Source organism: Lolium rigidum, chromosome 4 (genome assembly GCF_022539505.1).
Source record: "Lolium rigidum isolate FL_2022 chromosome 4, APGP_CSIRO_Lrig_0.1, whole genome shotgun sequence".
Classification (NCBI taxonomy): domain Eukaryota; kingdom Viridiplantae; phylum Streptophyta; class Magnoliopsida; order Poales; family Poaceae; genus Lolium; species Lolium rigidum.
In genome coordinates, this window is record NC_061511.1 from 260,092,458 (window position 1) to 260,111,397 (window position 18,940).

Genomic DNA, 18,940 nt, shown 5'->3' on the forward strand with positions numbered 1-18,940 from the left:
TTATCGGGTTCCTCCCCTGAAACTACATTTTTATTCGGCCACATCTTATGTGCTTTTTCTTGGAGCGTCGTTTTGTTTTAGTTTTTGTTTTGTTTGAATAAAATGGATCCTAGCATTCACTTCATGGGAGAGATACACACTCCGCTGTAGCATATGGACAAATATGTCCTTGGTTTCTACTCATAGTATTCATGGCGAAGTTTCTCCTTCGTTAAATTGTTATATGGTTGGAATTGGAAAATGATACATGTAGTAATTGCTATAAATGTTTTGGGTAATGTGATACTTGGCAATTGTTGTGCTCATGTTTAAGCTCTTGCATCATATGCTTTGCACCCATTAATGAAGAAATACATAGAGCATGCTAAAATTTGGTTTGCATATTTGGTTTCTCTAAGGTCTAGATAATTTCTAGTTTTGAGTTTGAACAACAAGGAAGACGGTATAGAGTATTATAATGCTTTCAATATGTCTTTTATGTGAGTTTTGCTGTACTAGTTCATCCTTGTGTTTGCCTCAAATAACCTTGCTAGCCTAAACCTTGTATCGAGAGGGAATACTTCTCATGCATCCAAAATACTTGAGCCAACCACTATGCCATTTGTGTCCACCATACCTACCTACTACATGGTATTTTCCAGCCATTCCAAAGTAAATTGCTTGAGTGCTACCTTTAAAATTCCATCATTCACCTTTGCAATATATAGCTCATGGGACAAATAGCTTAAAAACTATTGTGATATTGAATATGTAATTATGCACTTTATCTCTTATTAAGTTGCTTGTTGTGCGATAACCATGTTTACTTGGGAACGCCATCAACTTGTTGTTGAATTTCATGTGAGTTGCTATGCATGTTCGTCTTGTACGAAGTAAGGGCGATCTACACTGAGTTGAATGGTTTGAGCATGCATATTGTGAGAGAAGAACATTGGGCCGCTAACTAAAGCCATGTTCCATGGTGGAAGTTTCAGTTTTGGACAAACATCCTCAAATCTCTAATGAGAAAAGAATTAATTGTTGTTGAATGCTTAAAGCATTAAAAGAGGAGTCCATTATCCGTTGTCTATGTTGTCCCGGTATGGATGTCTAAGTTGAGAATAATCAAAAGCGAGAAATCCAAATGCGAGCTTTCTCCTTAGACCTTTGTACGAGGTGGCATAGAGGTACCCCTTTGTGAAACTTGGTTAAAGCATATGTATTGCGGTGATAATCCGAGTAGTCCAAGCTAATTAGGACAAGGTGCGAGCACTATTAGTACACTATGCATGAGGCTTGCAACTTATAAGATATAATTTACATGATGCATATGCTTTATTACTACCGTTGACAAAATTGTTTCATGTTTTCAAAATCAAAGCTCTAGCACAAATATAGCAATCGATGCTTTTCCTCTATGAGGACCATTCTTTTTACTTTTATGTTGAGTCAGTTCACCTATTTCTCTCCACCTCAAGAAGCAAACACTTGTGTGACCTGTGCATTGATTCTTACATACTTGCTTATTGCACTTATTATGTTACTCTATGTTGACAATATCCATGAGATATACATGTTACAAGTTGAAAGCAACCGCTGAAACTTAATCTTCTTTTGTGTTGCTTCAATACCTTTACTTTGAATTATTGCTTTATGAGTTAACTCTTATGCAAGACTTATTGATGCTTGTCTTGAAATGCTATTCATGAAAAGTCTTTGCTTTATGATTCACTTGTTTACTCATGTCATACACATTGTTTTGATCGCTGCATTCACTACATATGCTTTACAAATAGTATGATCAAGTTTATGATGGCATGTCACTCCAGAAATTATCTTTGTTATCGTTTTACCTGCTCGGGACGAGCGAGAACTAAGCTTGGGGATGCTGATACGTCTCCAACGTATCGATAATTTCTTGTGTTCCATGCCACATTATTGATGTTATCTACATGTTTTATGCACACTTTATGTCATATTCGTGCATTTTACGGAACTAACCTATTAACAAGATGCCGAAGTGCCGATTCTTTGTTTTCTGCTGTTTTTGGTTTCGAAATCCTAGTAAAGAAATATTCTCGGAATTGGACGAAATAAAAGCCCGGAGGCCTATTTTCTCACGAAGCTTCCGGAAGTCCGAAGGAGAGACGAAGAGGGGCCACGGGGGCGCCAAACCCTAGGGCGGCGCGGCCCCCTTGGCCGCGCCGGCCTGTGGTGTGGGCCCCCGTGCCGCCTCTTGACCTGCCCTTCCGCCTACAAATAGCCTCCGTGACGAAACCCCCGGTACCGAGAGCCACGATACGGAAAACATTGCTGAGACGCCGTCGCCGCCGATCCCATCTCGGGGGATCCCGGAGATCGCCTCCGGCACCTGCCGGAGAGGGGAATCATCTCCCGGAGGACTCTACACCGCCATGGTCGCCTCCGGAGTGATGAGTGAGTAGTCTACCCCTGGACTATGGGTCCATAGCAGTAGCTAGATGGTTGTCTTCTCCCCATTGTGCTATCATTGTCGGATCTTGTGAGCTGCCTATCATGATCAAGATCATCTATATGTAATTCTATATGTTGCGTTTGTTGGGATCCGATGAATAGAGAATACTTGTTATGTTGATTATCAAAGTTATGCTTATGTGTTGTTTATGATCTTGCATGCTCTCCGTTATTAGTAGATGCTCTGGCCAAGTAGATGCTTTTAACTCCAAGAGGGAGTACTTATGCTCGATAGTGGGTTCATGCCCGCATTGACACTAGGACGATGTGAGAAAGTTCTAAGGTTGTGTTGTCTTGTTGCCACTAGGGATAAAACATTGATGCTATGTCTAAGGATGTAGTTGTTGATTACATTACGCACCATACTTAATGCAATTGTCTGTTGCTTTGCAACTTAATGCTGGAGGGGTTCGGATGATAACTCTGAAGGTGGACTTTTTAGGCATAGATGCGGTTGGATGGCGGTCTATGTACTTTGTCGTAATGCCCAATTAAATCTCACTATACTCATCATGATATGTATGTGCATGGTCATGCTCTCTTTATTTGTCAATTGCCCAAGCTGTAATTTGTTCACCCAACATGCTTGTTCGTCTTATGGGAGAGACACCTCTAGTGAGCTGTGGACCCCGGTCCAATTCTCTTTCTTGAAATACAATCTCTCGCAATACTTGTTCTACTTGTTTTCTCCGCAAACAATCATATTCCACACAATACGGTTAATCCTTTGTTACGGCAAGCCGGTGAGATTGACAACCTCACTGTTTCGTTGGGGCAAAGTAGCTTGGTTGTGTTGTGCGGGTTCCACGTTGGCGCCGGAATCTCCGGTGTTGCGCCGCACTACATCTCGCCGCCATCAACCTTCAACGTGCTTCTTGGCTCCTCCTGGTTCGATAAACCTTGGTTTCTTTACGAGGGAAAACTTGCTGCTTGTGCTCATCATACCTTCCTCTTGGGGTTGCCCAACGAACGTGTGAAATACACGCCATCAAGCATATTTTCTGGCGCCGTTGCCGGGGAACTGAAGAAAAGCTACACCACAAAGATTTCTAACTCCCACGTCAACTACGCACCAACGTGTCAACTACACGCATCAGTACCTTTAATCTTACAGCGGTGGTTGTACTTTACGTCTTAATAATTCCCTTGTTTGCTCATAACTGGCCTTTGGATCAATCACTAGGGGTGTACTTGCTCGTATCCATGGCTACAGCTATCTATGACTCCTCTCTAGAAGAAACACTAAAATACTCTAATGAGCTTCACTAATTGTGAGAACCACACAATTGAAATAGCAATTTGCCTGAACACTTGCTCTCTTGAGTTACTCCACTTCACTTCCCTTCATCTCATTGCATTTTACTTTATTGCACTTTACTTGTATTGCATTTTACTTTTAGAGATAGAACATGAGCTAGACCGTAACCATGTTTACTGGGGAAGTCTTTCAACATTGCACCTTCAGGGTATATTGCACCCTGCGTTGATCATCATTTCTTTTGTTTTGTTGATGGCTATCTCTTGTGAAATAAATGAAGGTTATTTAAGAGTAAGTATGCATACATTGTTAGAGAAGAGCAATGGGCCGCTAAGCGAAGCCATGCATAATCATGGTGAAAGTTTCAGCAACGAGCATCCTCAATAGGAAGAGCGAAAAAAGTAAAAGAAAAAGAGTTGTGAATAAAGAGAGAGTGGAAAAAGAAAAGCAAATAAAAAAATAAAAAAAGAGTAAGATAAAAAAAAGTGAGAGAGAGTTAGAGAGGATGCTCAGCGCTTGTTTTTCATGTTATCCCAGTATGGATGACCTATAGTTTAGATAACCATCTCCTTTAGTCCTTTGTACATGCGACATGAAGGTACCCCATTGCGATACTTGGTTGAAACATGTATGTTGAAAAGTCTTGGTAATCCGAAGATGAGAAATGAGAGGTGTAGTCCTTAGCATTCAAGAAAATGAGTAAACACTTACTCATAAGAGGTCAAACTCATGACACATAGATATCTTCATACATGAGATACTTGGTACCCATCCTTATTATTATTGTTGACATGAATTGCATAGCTCAAAATATTGTTTTATTCTCTAGTTTTATACTGTTGGAGGTTTAGCACATACATTTCCTGCTGACTCTCTTGTGTTCAAGAGTCAAAATAAATATTCATGAAAAGATAGGACGAAGAGTTTTCAAAAAATTCTATAGGATTCTCCCATGCATGCTTTATGATTCATAAATACTTATCATTCATGTTTCTTACAATGCTATTTATTGTTATGCATGCTTTGAAGAATGTAAGAGATATCACTTTATACTTAATACTGATTATTGTCATTCTTTATTGACTTAATCTTGTAAGACTTTGCATGATTACGTAGAAGGGATGCAATAAACTCCAAAGGACATGCTAGTTTTATCACATTTATGCTCGAGGATGAGCATAGGCTAAGGTTGGGGTTGTTGATGCATGTAAAATGCATACATGAACTTTGCACTTTATTGCAACATATTAACACATATTTGCATCATATATAATGTTATCCCCATGTTTTATGGAGTTTTAGGGGATTTTATAAACAATCCTCCCAAATTCTAATTATGTTTGGCGAAAACGCCTCTTTTTAGTGTTTTTGATATTACAGGAGCTACGGGACTCCAAAAAGGGCAAGGTCAGGGGTCATGCTTCGGAACTTTCGAGACAAACAAGATGGGATTAAGAGGGACACTAGTAGGTCAATGGGCTGGGAAAGAGGCCTGGTGGTGTGCCCTCCCCCTTTGGGCGTGCCACCGACACCCTTTTCAATCCCGAGCGTCTGTTTCGCCTCATCTTTTCGCGAACCGACTTGTTTTGCCCTAAAAACCACTATATATATATGACCCTTAGGGGTTTCGTTGATGCTACGGCGGCATAGACAAAGAGGCACCAGGCCGCCGGCGGCAAAGATCGGAGGGGGGAAACGCTGCCAGAATCGTCTCTGGTGAACTTCATCCCCTCCGGTGAAGGCATCATCACCATCTTCATCAACATCTGCATCAACTCTTCATCATCCCCCTTTGTAATCTCTTGTCAAACATGATGTATGATGCAATATATTGTTTTTTCCATGATCTATTGTATCTCTATGTTGATGTTTGAGTAGTGAATTGTTCATGGCAATTGTGAGGTAGTTTGTTGTTGGTTACATACAAGTATTTTTTATATTCTGTTATGATCTTTTGTACTGATATATTAGTGCACACATATGTCAGTAGATGCATAAGGTTGTCACTGTTGCATGTTGATAGGGAGAGGGACAGAGGGAGCTAACAGAAACCTTATCCTAATTCTCAGATGCATGTTGTATTAATCATGATTAATCAAATGTGGGGTATAACTAGGGGGGTCTTTAATCTTACAGCGGTGGTTGTACTTTACGTCTTAATAATTCTCTTGTTTGCTCTTAACTAGCCTTGGATCAATCACTAGGGGTGTACTTGCTCATATCCATGGCTACACCTTTCTATGGCTCCTCTCTAGAAGAAACACTAAAAAGACTATAATGAGCTTCACTAATTGTGACAACCACATAAATGAAATAGAAATCTGCCCGAACACTTGCTCTCTTGAGTTACTCCACTTCACTTCCCTTCATCTCATTGCATTTTACTTTATTGCACTTTACTTGTCTTGCATTTTACTTTTGGCATTTTATTTTCACCACTTATAGTTTCTAGTAAAAACCTCTATACACACCATATCTCCTAGCTTTGCATAGAAGGCCATATAAGTGGGTTATAGGGCTTTAGAGAATAGATAGTTTACCTTCAGCTCCTCATGGGTTCGACACTCAAATACTTATCGAATTGTACTATGGTGATCCCCTGCACTTGGGGGTTATCAAGTGCCACTCGACCAGATCGATCTATCATCGATCTAGCTTTCTACCATTTGCGTCAAGGTCGCCTGCCGGTGGCGGCAAGATGCCAACCGTTGATTTGATGGGTTGTCTCTCTAGTCTCTAGGCAGCGGTAGCAACGAATGCCACGGCTTCCGCTGATCTTCGTCGCTACGCCTGGACTAAGGGATTATTAGTCAAGGACTCAGGAACGTACAACCATGCTTCCATAGACCCTCAAATCTCAAAATAGTGTAACCCCCGGAGAGGTATCATGCTATCATTTAATCGCAGCCATTCTATCCCTAACGTCGAATAGGTATCGTTTAATCTCAACTGTTCTTGTGTTTATACCTCTTCGATGATTTACATTGTTTTGAGATTTGGGGTCTATAGAAACACAAGTCAGGTAGGTATTGGTAATCTGATCTAGTTCCCCATTTTGCTTCAGTTTATGTATTCGCTATTGGAAAACAAAGATAAAACATACAATATCTTTTTTCATGCAAGTTGTTTTGGAATTTGGCTCAAGTTGGTGGTGAATGGTAATAGCAGCGCTATATTTGAACTTCTAAAAAAGTAGGTGAAAATGTGCCAGTTTACTAATGCTATTGGCTTTTCGCAAACATTGTTAATTACATGATATTTAAGTCTTGTCTAAACTTGATATATTATACTACATATGTGATCGTCGTTGCTCGCCCCCCTATGTTTAAATCCTAGCTTCACCCATGTCCCTAGGTTGCTCGGAAACGGCATTGAAATCAATCACTAGGGGTGTAATTACACATGTTTATGGCTGCACCTATATATGGCTCCTCTCTAGAAGAAACAAAAAAAAAACTATCTATGTGCTTCACTAATTGTGACAATCAAACCAATAAAATAACAATTTGCCTAACACTTGCTCCATTGAGCTACTCGCTTTCACTTCCCTTGCTCTACTTGGACTAGCTATTACTTGTAGTATTTGCTTTTACCATTTCCTAGATAGAAATAAAACATACCTTACACACAGGGCCGGCCCACAGGCCGGGCAAACAGTGCGCCCGTACTGGGCCCCCGCGACCTAGGGGCCCCAGCCCAGGTAGTAGTTCTAGTACTAGTTAAATGAAGTTTCTGATTTTAGCCTTCTGAAGACGTAAAAGCCCATGGGCTGTCCAGCCTGATCACCACGTATGGGAGATGGAACGCTCGACTTCTGTCTCCTACTCCGCCACGGAGGCTCATTTCCCCCCCATCTGCTCTCAGCCCTCTACAGTAACTGGTCGAGCCCTTCTCTTCTCCGGGCCGATCCGAAGCCTCTCCGCCGGATTAGCCGGCCGGAGACGGTGGAGGTGGTGCGCCGGCGTAGTCTAGGTTTAGTCTAGGTCCTCTCCTCTTCTAGTTTTCTCGGTTTACCCTAGTGGATCTTGGCGTGATGCCGCTTGCTTGGAGCGAGGTGCTCGATCTGTTCGGCCAGATCTGGCACCAGGTAGGCTCCCTTTTCGCCGTGTGGTTGCTCCAGTGGCCGGAGCTGCTCGTGGGGAAGAGGAGCATCGTCTCCTTTAATAAGGCCGATGGTGTTCTTTCTGGGGATGGTCTGGGAGGAGGAAGCTGCAGCTCTTCTCGGCCTCCGTCCCGCCGTGGTGGCGAGGGGAGGTGGAAGAGGGAGGCTTCGTTCTTCTTCGGGCGGTTCTGTTTCGGTGGCGGCGGATCGTCATCGTCGTGCGCATCCAAGCTAGGGGCATCTATGCCTCGGCTATCCATGGCCGGTGCGGCGGCCAATCTTCAACAACCTCCGGGATGGAGGCTCTTCCTCGTTCTCGGCTGCCGGAGCTCGGCGCCTTGTCACCACCAAGTGGTTCGTCCCCGGTGGTCTCCAGGTGTCCGGCGGCGATGGACCGCACGCCGGAATCGGGTGTTCGGGCACTTGCGCCCTGTTCCTCGACGGAGATATCTTGAGGACGCCGGCGTCCGGTGGCGGAGGCTACCCGGGACTCGATTGCTTTTATATCTTTAGTTCTAGGGTGGTATTTGCATATTTTGAGGTCCTTCCTTCAAATTCTGGGTTTCTCAGTACGAGTGATGTAAAAGGGCCTCATTGTAATTTGTACCTGCCACGTTTGGAATGAAACTAGATGGACCCTGCGCGCTTTGCTGCGCCGTTTTTGCAGCATGTATTTTTTGTTTGCTTTGTGATTTTTGGGTAAAAGATTTGAGCTAGGCCTGTCATCTAAAGGGGAAGAGACCGCACATGTTTTGTCCACGTTAGGTCCATTCATTTGCTTTGAAAGTAAAAACCTAGAGGCTGCACCGTCATTTGCCGTAGGTTGGTGTACACAATTTCATAGTGGAGGTAGGTATCATGCCACATTGTTTTATCTCTCGGCGTTGCTTCTTTCTCGTGCTATGATTATTATACTTCAAAAAAATAAGTATGCCAATAACATAAAAGCATATCGAGTATCCCAATAATTAACTTAACTATCTGGATATATAACACTATTTCGAAGTCATAAACTTTTCACACAAAACAATAACCACGCACTGTCTACATAATTTATCATCATCTGATAAAATATAACAAAGCTATCATAGCACATGTAGTTTGCTCTACATATATGCAATGAATGACAAACCGTAAATAGCTACATGTAGGTCCCTTATAAGTATTCCCTTATGATCATTAAAAATTTCAAGAAAACATCACTCATTCTACCTAAGTCGAAACTTCTTTTTCGAAGCTCCTTGCCAAGTTTTACCTGGTTTCGTGTTATCAAGATTTGAAGAAATTGTATAGGCATTTCAAATGAAAAAAATTCTAAGCAGGGACGTTTCAAAGATGGTTATGAAGTTACATATATCTGTAGGTGAAGATTAAGAGAAAGTACAATGTCCAGGTGAAAAAAAAATCCTAAAAGTAATAATATGCAAAAGATGATAACATTCACAAGAAATTACAAGCATAATTAACTATATGATAAAGTACTTTTGCATTTTTATCCTTGTTAGTTGTTATAAGTGAGTTTACCGTATGGTATTAATGGACTTGATAATAAAATTGTTTAGCAGTTCTAGTAAAGCACATTAGTTTACAGAAAATCTGAAATACATGGTAACAATGAACTACACATACAAATATGAAGGGAACTGTCAGTGAGAAAAATGTTGAATACTTTCTTGATCATCTGAAAGTTGAAGAACCTGCAAAACAAAAATAATTTTATTAATTACTGTTACCTAGAAAATACATGAAAAATAATCTACCAAATATTGATGTATCAAGAACTTAATTCAGCAAAATACGGAATCCATTAAAGAAAGAATAAGGAATAAGAACAGTATTCAATATAAGAAATTACCAACTAATGCAAAGAACAAGAACTCTAAGCACCTCGAAATAATAGTTAAGAAACCTTGTGAGCCCAGCAAGAAAAAAGAATGAAAATATGTGCGACAGAAAAACTATCACGATACCTTTAAATTTAAAATTCAATAACATAACAAAAGATCAATCACCTGACAGTAATGAACCTCTGTTACACTGGGAAACAAAAACCTGTTATGCTGCATGAGCACTACATCTAAACAATCAAACATGTGATGTATCTCCATGGAGACCCTGAAAAGTTTTTTGTGTGGCAATTTTAAACCTACGCTTACTTCTCAGCAGTTTGTAGACAGACTAACCCTTCCAAAAGGCTTGCTTCCATCTTGTGCTATAGAATTTGGAAATAGAAATAATGCTAACCAATCTATCTAACATCCATAAATGAATAGCTTTAGCTTTCACAATCTTGCCTTGAGTGAACCCAATCTAGCTCGTAATTGTTTCTTCTATATCAGATATTTGAGCAATTCCTTTGATTGCAGATGGTTCCATGCTATGTACAACTCCCATGTCCCTGTTCCATTTTGTGTTAATTCAGTATAACAACAGTGAGCTCAGGAAACAAGCTGTGTACTTCAACAACAAAAGAAGTGCGTCAGCTAGAAGCTTTGCTCTAGCAAGGGTTGCACATCTTCAAATAGATTTAACAAACTACAGTTCTAATGAACAGTGTATAATAAGCTGGGATTTTTTTATCTCCTTATTACAGAAACAGGTATTTAGGATTTTGTAAGTATGCCACGTCAGCCTCACAGTAGGCATCAGAAATATGCACAAGGAGACCTACCCCATCAAAACAGCAGAGTGCAAAAGACAAATAGGAATTTATAATTGTCTAAATAAAGCATGCCTAAATGCCTAATTAATATAAGCAGCATGAACATCCCATATTGTTTGTATGTGATAATCCTACATGTTTACAAAACCAAGTGATAGAAAATAGTGAACCATAACATAAACCACAATAGCCAGCGATTGCATTGAATTGGGCAAGTATGATGCAAGAAATATAACACGATCAATCTTCATATGCAATCATCGACACTCTGTTCTTTGTAAAGATATTCAGTACAGATTGTCATCCCATGGATCGCTGGACCTGTACCATCATTTACAGATCAAGTTAGAACCCAACTGCTGAAAGATGATCCAAGAATAAATGAACCGTGGAAATAAATGTTTCTACTGAGACAGATGGGCTGAATTAAGCATGAACATTGGTCTGAAAAATAATACAGCAACAGCCTCTATCAGAATAGCTAGCTCGCTTGGAAATACAGATGCCAATGATAACAATTTAGCTGAAATAATGCGCGCATGTGTTCTGAAAATTCCAGATGGCAATGATCATTATTTACACAGAAATATAATGGAAGAAAAATCTGGTTGGGCAAGAGTAAAGATATAAACCTGAAGAAAAGTTCCCCAACGACAATACGATTTTAAAAAAATGAATGAAGAAGTCGCTGTCTAGAACTCTAGGTTAGAGCAGACCTTACACCAGCACATCCAACTCCAAGCAGAGCAGTAATAAGATCAAGAAAACATTATCAAGAATGACCGGACGAACTCACATCCGAGATTGCGGTTCAGAGAATACGTGAATCAGATCTAACCATCAAACAAAATCGCTCAATAGGAGAAATTTCTCACGGCACTTGCCGTGATTCTTGACAGGGGCGACGGCACCCTTCTCCATCCAGTCGACGGCCGGCAAGCTCTAGCCGCTACTCAACCCCATTGTGGTGGTATCTCTCATCGATGGCGCCATCCCTCTGCATGTCGTGCCGCTGACCCCGAGGTAAGCCCACCACAACTTGTCGTTGGTGAGATTGGAACCATAGCAGAGCGGTTGCGCCGTCGCAGCTAGAGGACGCCGTAGGCTGTCTCCGTGACTCAGTGTGAAGGAGCTCGTGGCCGTTTATCCCGGCAACGATACCCAGGCTTGCCAGGGGGACTAAATTGGCCGTTTATCCCGGCAAGGATACCCAGGCTTGCAAGGGGGACTAAATTTGATGGGCTCAGCGCGTCAATGGCAGCTTAATGGCCGATGTCGCCACTTAAGGCGGAGGCGCAGCAACAACAACCAGGAAGACGACCGAGAGAAAATCTTCCTCTCCTGCCGCCTGACAATGCCAAATCCCGTACGTTGTCTAACCAAACCGACAGACCGATGATTTGGCTAACCGACCAGCCCAACGAACGAACCGCTCTTCAGTCTTCACACAGCCGGCAGGAAAACGCAGAGAGAACGACGACACAGTTTCAAGTGCAGGTGGGGTCGGCGAAAGCGACCCGGCGATCGCTCTAAAGCGCTCCCGACCCTGGGAGCTTAGTGCTCTGTAAAGATACTCTGGGGTCTTCTTGACCCCTCCTTTGTGCAAAAAAAAAAAAAAAAAAAAAAAAAAAAAACTTCTGTCTCCTAAAGAAAAAAATCAATCGTTCTCTTCTTGTCCATCTCGCTCGCTCCTGAGAGGCTGAGACGACTCATCTCCTTCTCCCGCAAATTCCTAGAACCGCGCCGCAACTGCTGTGCCTTCCAAGATCCCGGCCAGCCATGAATTGAGGTCAACGATGCAGCTCTATCGTTCCTCAAACTTCTCCATTTCAAGTTTCAAATTCGTTCCCAATCAAATAGCCATTTGGGAATTGGGGTTAGATCAAGAAAGGTAAAGGTGTGCTCACGGCTTGCCCTTTCCGTCGCTCCTCAATCCACTCTTAACTAGTTCTTCTATCGAATTTAATCTGCTTTACTATGCACTTTTTAGGTGATTGTCTAATATTACTTTTCTTGCACTTTTTAGGTGATTGCTGCTCTCTGGTTCTTTCTGAAATAGGAAATTGCGGTGGCTTGATCGAGACAAGTAATTACTACGTCCTGTCATTTTAGAGCCAAAAGTTAGTATGCGCTTTCATTTTCAGTGTAAAAAGATTATGAATTTCTACTACTATGTACTCAATAATAATATATTTTTTGACATAGTGTACTCAATAATAATATATTCAGTTTCTTTAGCTTGAAATATAGTGTTTTAATAATTTATGTGAATAGGCCCCTTGCTGTCATTTTGCACCTGGGCCCTGTATAAGTATGGGCCGGCCCTGCTTACACACTCTAGTCCACTGCTTTGCACGAAATACCATATAAGTGGGTTATAGAGCCTTAGAGAATAGATAGTTTACCTTTAGTTCCTCGTAGGTTTGATGCTCAAATACTTATTAAATTATACTACGGTGATTCCTGTGTACTTATGAATTATGAAGCTCCTGCGATCAACTAAGATCTTGGAGAGTTTGCAGTTGGCCACCTTGGCAGTGAATGATGGGGCATCATCGTGGGGGAAGCGGACTCCTTCAGGATCTTTGGCAGTGAGGCTAAGTGGAGTTTCAGCCCACTTGGGGGCGGTGTTGGTGCTAACTCCCCCACGACATTGACATATCGATTATAGTTACTTCGTTTTCATTTGGAACCTCTTTCGGAGGATGTTCCTCTAAAGATGACACTAACCACATGGTCTCCTTGTTGGAAACGGAGTTCTAAGTTGGGGGGGGGGGCAGCATCACTTGCCGCAATAAGTGCTCACATGGATATCCATGCAAATATAAAATTACTTATATTCACTTTCAATGTATTAAAACAGATGCCCTCGCATTTGCAAGGGCCACCGCGCCAGTTTAAAATGCGCGCACACATGCACACAATATATAATCGCCGAGGGTTATATTGGTTCTGAATTTATGAAACCTTGTTCCATGTTAGCCTGAATCGATCTAGAGTTTGATATCGGCCTACCGTTAAGCCTTGTTACTGGCTGTTAGTCTGTCACGTACTGCACCAGTGCACATGGATAGCTAATCAATCACCTTTGCGGATAAACAAATCGCGCCACTCTGTAAACCGTGCAAGAAAATAATACTCCTACTATTCACCGGTACAGTTGGAGATGAAATGGCCATCACCAAGCCCACGATCCTGAATACTGATAGGATGCAGCTCTAGCTAGGTGAATGTCACTACTCACTACCCATAACCCTGAATACTGAATGTCACTACTCACTACCCATACATATCTAGCTCTACGTGAATGTTACTGTCACCAAGGGCATTGCACTCACTTCAGATTCATCAAAGCCAGAGTAAAAAAAAAGGCAGCCAATTTTCAAACCAGTGAACGAAAAGACACAAAGTGGCAGCTCGTGTCACGCAAACCTGAAATCGTTAGGCGACACAACGAATTTGCTAAATAAACAACAAATACTTTGGCTAATTGTGGGCGCCTGCAGGGATGCCGGGAATGCGGCAAAGTAATGCGTGTTTCAATCCCACCATCGCTCGACTACGTCAGTTTGGTGGCTAAACATTGCCTTTGGCTTTTCAATCTTTCGTATGTTTTTGGGTGATGGCGATATGGCATACGCTTCAGTTGAAGAATCGGTGTTCTTGGCAATTTCTTTACGAGATCTCCGCGCTTAAAGCGACGGCATTAACGGGATTGTTTTAGTAGCCGAGTGGGATCCTGCTGATCTGATTTTCAAGGCAGCTAGATGGTGACAAGCAGAGGCAGTGTTCTTTATGCGAAATCATTAGCAGCCTAATGTGCTGCTCAATTGTACTTTATTGAGGTATTATTCTGGTGTAGCTTCACCATCATGTGTTGCTTAAGCCAAGGGGAGAGAATATGTTCCTGATTGCTCCTCTCTTTGGAAAATTTGGAACAAAAGGAACGTCGGGGTTTTGAAAAGCACCTCTGCCTTGCCTACCGTTATTCTGTGAATTGTTAAGATCAACGCATTTTAATGGTGCTGAGCTTTTGTTTCCGATCAGATTTTGCTCTACTTTGTAGTTCCTTTTTAATTAACGAGACGAGACAGCTCTGTCACCGTTTTTTTTTAATAATCCTGATTGCACTACCGGAGAATTGGTGAAAATCGGGCAGTTGTGTGATGTGGCTGGCTAACTGATATAACTTGTCTGTTGCATTGCAGCTTTCAGTCTATGGTCCTGAGCACGAGTAAAATATGGAGTTTGGTCCTTGTTTTCTGCATTACACTTGTGCTATTCAACTACTTATCTATTATTTTTTGTAACTATGTTTGTATGTCAACATCTACCAATGGTATGCAGGACCTTAGTTCTTTAGCTGATAAACTGGTTGAAGTACCCAAGAACTTTAGCCCACTACCTTCAGTTTTTCTATCGTTTCATTATCCTTCTACATTGAGCAATTATTAAATTCAAAAAGGGGATTGTTGAGCAGTTGCTCACATTGCTGCTCATGTAGTATGTATGTTGCCGCTCAAAGTATGTACAACGAAACACGAGTGGCCCTCTCAGATATACTTAAGCATGTAGAAAGGTCCTAATCCACTTCCAATGCGTGGAGCCGTATGTCAATCAGAACACCCTTGTTTACGCAGCATGTTTCTCTGTGTGCCCTGCTGATGGGTACCAGGAGGTCAGATCCATGGCGAGACAGCCATTGATGGGAACAAAAAGCTTTGTGTGCCTCACTCCATTGTCTCCCCCAACATTACATTGTTCTCTTCTCTCTCTCTTTTTTCAAATTAAATTTGCCGCTTAACCAATAGTGTCCAAGCTTGTTACCTTGAGGGTGCTTACCTTTAAAGATGAGCATGATATTGGTATTGGCAACTACTAATACTACATACATATACTGATTTCAGTGGAATCTGAGCCCTTTCTAGGTTGCAAGTTTTGTCTGTCGGCCACTGGAACTTGGTGTCTCCTTGAAACAAGATACCCTGCTCTTGTAGTGTATTTTTTGCTTTCCTGCACATGCATGGAGTGGTATGAAATGACTGAAAGTATATGTGATCGATCGTGGATCGGACCCAGATTAACTAATGATATGAAATCAAACTGTCAGATAAAAAGCAGGTTTATTTACTAAGCTCTGCCTGTATGATGTTGTTGTCAGGCAGCGTGATCATGGTATATCCATGCCTTGCTATCTTGATCGTACCTTCAATGATTCTGTGAAAAGTGCGAGATCTTTGCTTTGTTCTGTCGTATCTTCGTGCCTTTGTGTTCTGCAGGAATACGAGTGTGCAATGAGAGCAAAGTGGGATACATATGGAGGTCGCTTGCACATTTGCAAGCGAATCTTGGGATCGACAGATATATATATGAGGGAAATGCTAAATGGAACACAAATAGATATATGAGCCCGAGAATCCAATAGGTATAGATGCAATCACTGTCTAAAAATTATATTTTAAAATGTCTGAAAATTCTGAAAAACAATATCTGGATGTACATTCAAACTTCATGAAGAAAAGAAATTTCTTGGCTTGTGTAAAAAAGCTAATTTTCGGTGCTCCAAAATAGCTTTTCATTGGACTTTTTTTTTGTTTTTCTTACATAGGCCACACAAAATGTCTTTTTTCTCCAAAACTTTGTGAGCGAACATAGATTATCCGGATGTACACTTGAAAAAATTTCTAGTTTTTTTTTACATTTTGAAACGGATTTAAAACGTATTTTGACTAATAGGTGCATCTAGACCTATGAGCGAAAAAAAACCATGTTCGTATGAATCCACTTTCAAAATTTAATAAAATATGATTTCTAAGTTTTTTTAAAAAGATATCTTGCACACAGATACTGACCATAAAGTCAGTCATGTAAATATTCGTAAGAAAATATGTTCATTTTTTCATGTGTGACAAGAAAAAGAGTCATTGTACAAATGTATCAATTAAGTTTCGATCTTCGCACTGATCACAAATGATCATATTTTATACTCATGGGTTCAGAAGACAAAAAATTGGAAAATGTGATGAAAAGAAAACGTAGGAAACATATACTAGCAAAAATATCATTGTAAATTAAAAAAAACTACAAGTGTGTGTATGTACATATTTGTGAGAATTTGCGTATGTAATGTGTTCGTCAAAGTAAAGTGGAACTAGTGTACATTTACGATGCAATTGAACAAATGAAGTTCAAAAAATAAAATAAATTATCAACCCGTATTCTAGTAGTGTATTTTTTCATATTTAAGTACCTCAATGAAAATTATAAATAGAGCTTTTAAAACCTTTGCACATTAAAAATCAAAATTGGTGTAAATTCAAAGTGCAAATGCAGAGAAAATTGGTTTCCCAAGAAAATTACTTAACCGCGGAGGAGAAAGGGATATTGGCTGAAATCACAACAAAAGAAAACAGTCAAATGATATAAAAAATCCGAAATTTATAAGGTAATTTTATATCCATCCTCCACTTGCATATTTAAATATATTTTTCATAGCTTATAACACGATTTTACCTAAGTTTTAACAATTGAAGCATATTTATCCATGTTCTGAAAATCCACTCTCCGACTATTTGCCAACTCTGCGAAATATAATGTGTTCTGTTGATAAAATTATGTAATTGACTTTGTGATTTTGGTAGGCTTTAATTCTCTTATTTTATATTACGGCATGTGCATATTGTCTTGCACTAGTGCTAACCAGATGTGATTACCATACTGCAAAGCAATTTATGAGTCAGAACATGAATCTACTCCTACTCCGGACTGGCGTTCTACATCTTCGTCACAACTCACAATAATACTATACTTACGGGCACTAACGTAGAGTAGGAAAAATCCCGTAGGTGTAGTGGTCTTCGTCAATATCTCTAGAGTTATTTACTTGTTTGACCTGCTTATTACTTGACTGCAGTTGATCTACCACGAAACATAATCCGATGATACACTGAAAACAATGAAAAGTTCAGAGATTCTGTTCATCCGAGCAACACCGTGGTAACACAAGTTTCAGTACCACAAAATTTGCAGAATGCATTGCATATACCATTGTACATTCAACAGTTAGCACAGCACCGATCGATCACCCTCTGCAAATCTCGACGAGCTCGTCCAGGCCTTCCGATTCCGCGGCGACCTTGGACGCCGCGGACGAGGACAGGAACCTGAACCCGGTGTCGCTGGCGCTCTTGCGCACCGAGGCCAGCTGCTGCGACTTCTTGCAGTAGGCGATGAGGCCCTGGATGGGGTTCTCCGCCTCGGAGCTCGCGCTGCTGCTCCTCCGCAGCGCCGGCGCCCCCGCGCCGTCGGAGCCGCTCGAGCTCCGGACCGACGACGAGGTGGAGGTGGAGGACTTGCAGGACGACGACGTCGACGAGCACGAAGACGGCGCCGGGGGCGCGGGGGACGTCTTGTTCGAGGCCGAGTACCGGACGATGACGCTGGAGAAGGACCTCCGGTGCCCGCCGCCGCTTCCGCTGCTCTGGTCAGCGGCGATGCACCGGTTGCTCCTGACCTGGCCGAACGGGTTCTTCCTCCACGCCCGGAGATGGCCGCCATGGCCATGGGAGTGGGACGAGAGGTCCTTTGAGCCAAGACCGGGCTTGTCGTCGGCGTTCCCCGCTGGTTTCGGCGCGGCGAACATGGTCTTGAGGTAGGCCCTAGAGGCCTTGAGCTGGCGACCGAGGTTGAGCTGCCGCGTCACGAACCGGAGCCTCCTGGACCACGGCCTCTGCTGCTTCTCGCCCGCGGAGGCGGCGGCGTCGTCGGCGTAGGCCAGGCCGGCCGCGTAGTCCCGGAAGAACTCCTCCACGTTGAGCTCCCCGCTGACGAAGCACGAGTTGGCCGGCGACGCGCCGCGGGAGCGCTCGCAGGGCGTGGCCGGGGCGGTGCTGACGGCGAGGTGCCGCCCCCTCCCCCTGCCGACGCCAGCCGCGGCGCAGTGGTCCAGGAGGAGGTCCTCGACCATCTGGGCGCGCGGCGGCAGGTGCAAAGGCAGCAGCTTGCCCTTGTAGAAGAGCTCGTCGGCCGGCGACGCCAGCGGCAGCTGCGGCTCCCCCGCCCGGCCAGCCAGCGGCGCCGACATGTGGTGGAACTCGAACTCCCGCCCCGCCGCCGCGAAGCCCAGGTCCATGTCGATGTAGTCCTCCTCCTCCTGGACCTGATCGCGCCGTGCCTCCTCCCCTCTCCTGCTCGCCATCGTTCTTGCCTCGGTCTCACTTCACTCTGCTGCACTCTGCTGCTCTGCTCGGGACGCTTCGGGGAGCAGATCGAAATGGCAGTGTCGTCCACGGGGGAAGCGCTCTTATACAGAAGCGCTGAGCGTGCGCTTTGCTTTGTCCAGACCCAGACCAGGGAAGGGCCCTACCAAACTATAGCAACCACCATTGATGTCCGCATGATCCGACTCTTGTTTGCATCTTGGCCCTCATCCTATGCAGGCTAGCAC

At 42.6% G+C, this 18,940-nt stretch overlaps 1 protein-coding gene across 1 annotated transcript; it reads right to left on the reverse strand.

The window, feature by feature from the left end:
* Positions 1-17,575: 17,575 nt before the first annotated feature.
* Positions 17,576-18,739, reverse strand: LOC124706375 (probable membrane-associated kinase regulator 4). Its single transcript, XM_047238041.1, has one exon. It carries the CDS (start codon positions 18,689-18,691, stop codon positions 17,576-17,578), a length of 1,116 nt encoding a protein of 371 aa, XP_047093997.1. The 5' UTR covers positions 18,692-18,739.
* Positions 18,740-18,940: the final 201 nt, after the last annotated feature.

Bases quoted from the DNA above. Each gene is read 5' to 3' on its own strand.
- LOC124706375 (XM_047238041.1), bottom strand. From the start codon at position 18,691: ATGGCGAGCAGGAGAGGGGAGGAGGCACGGCGCGATCAGGTCCAGGAG.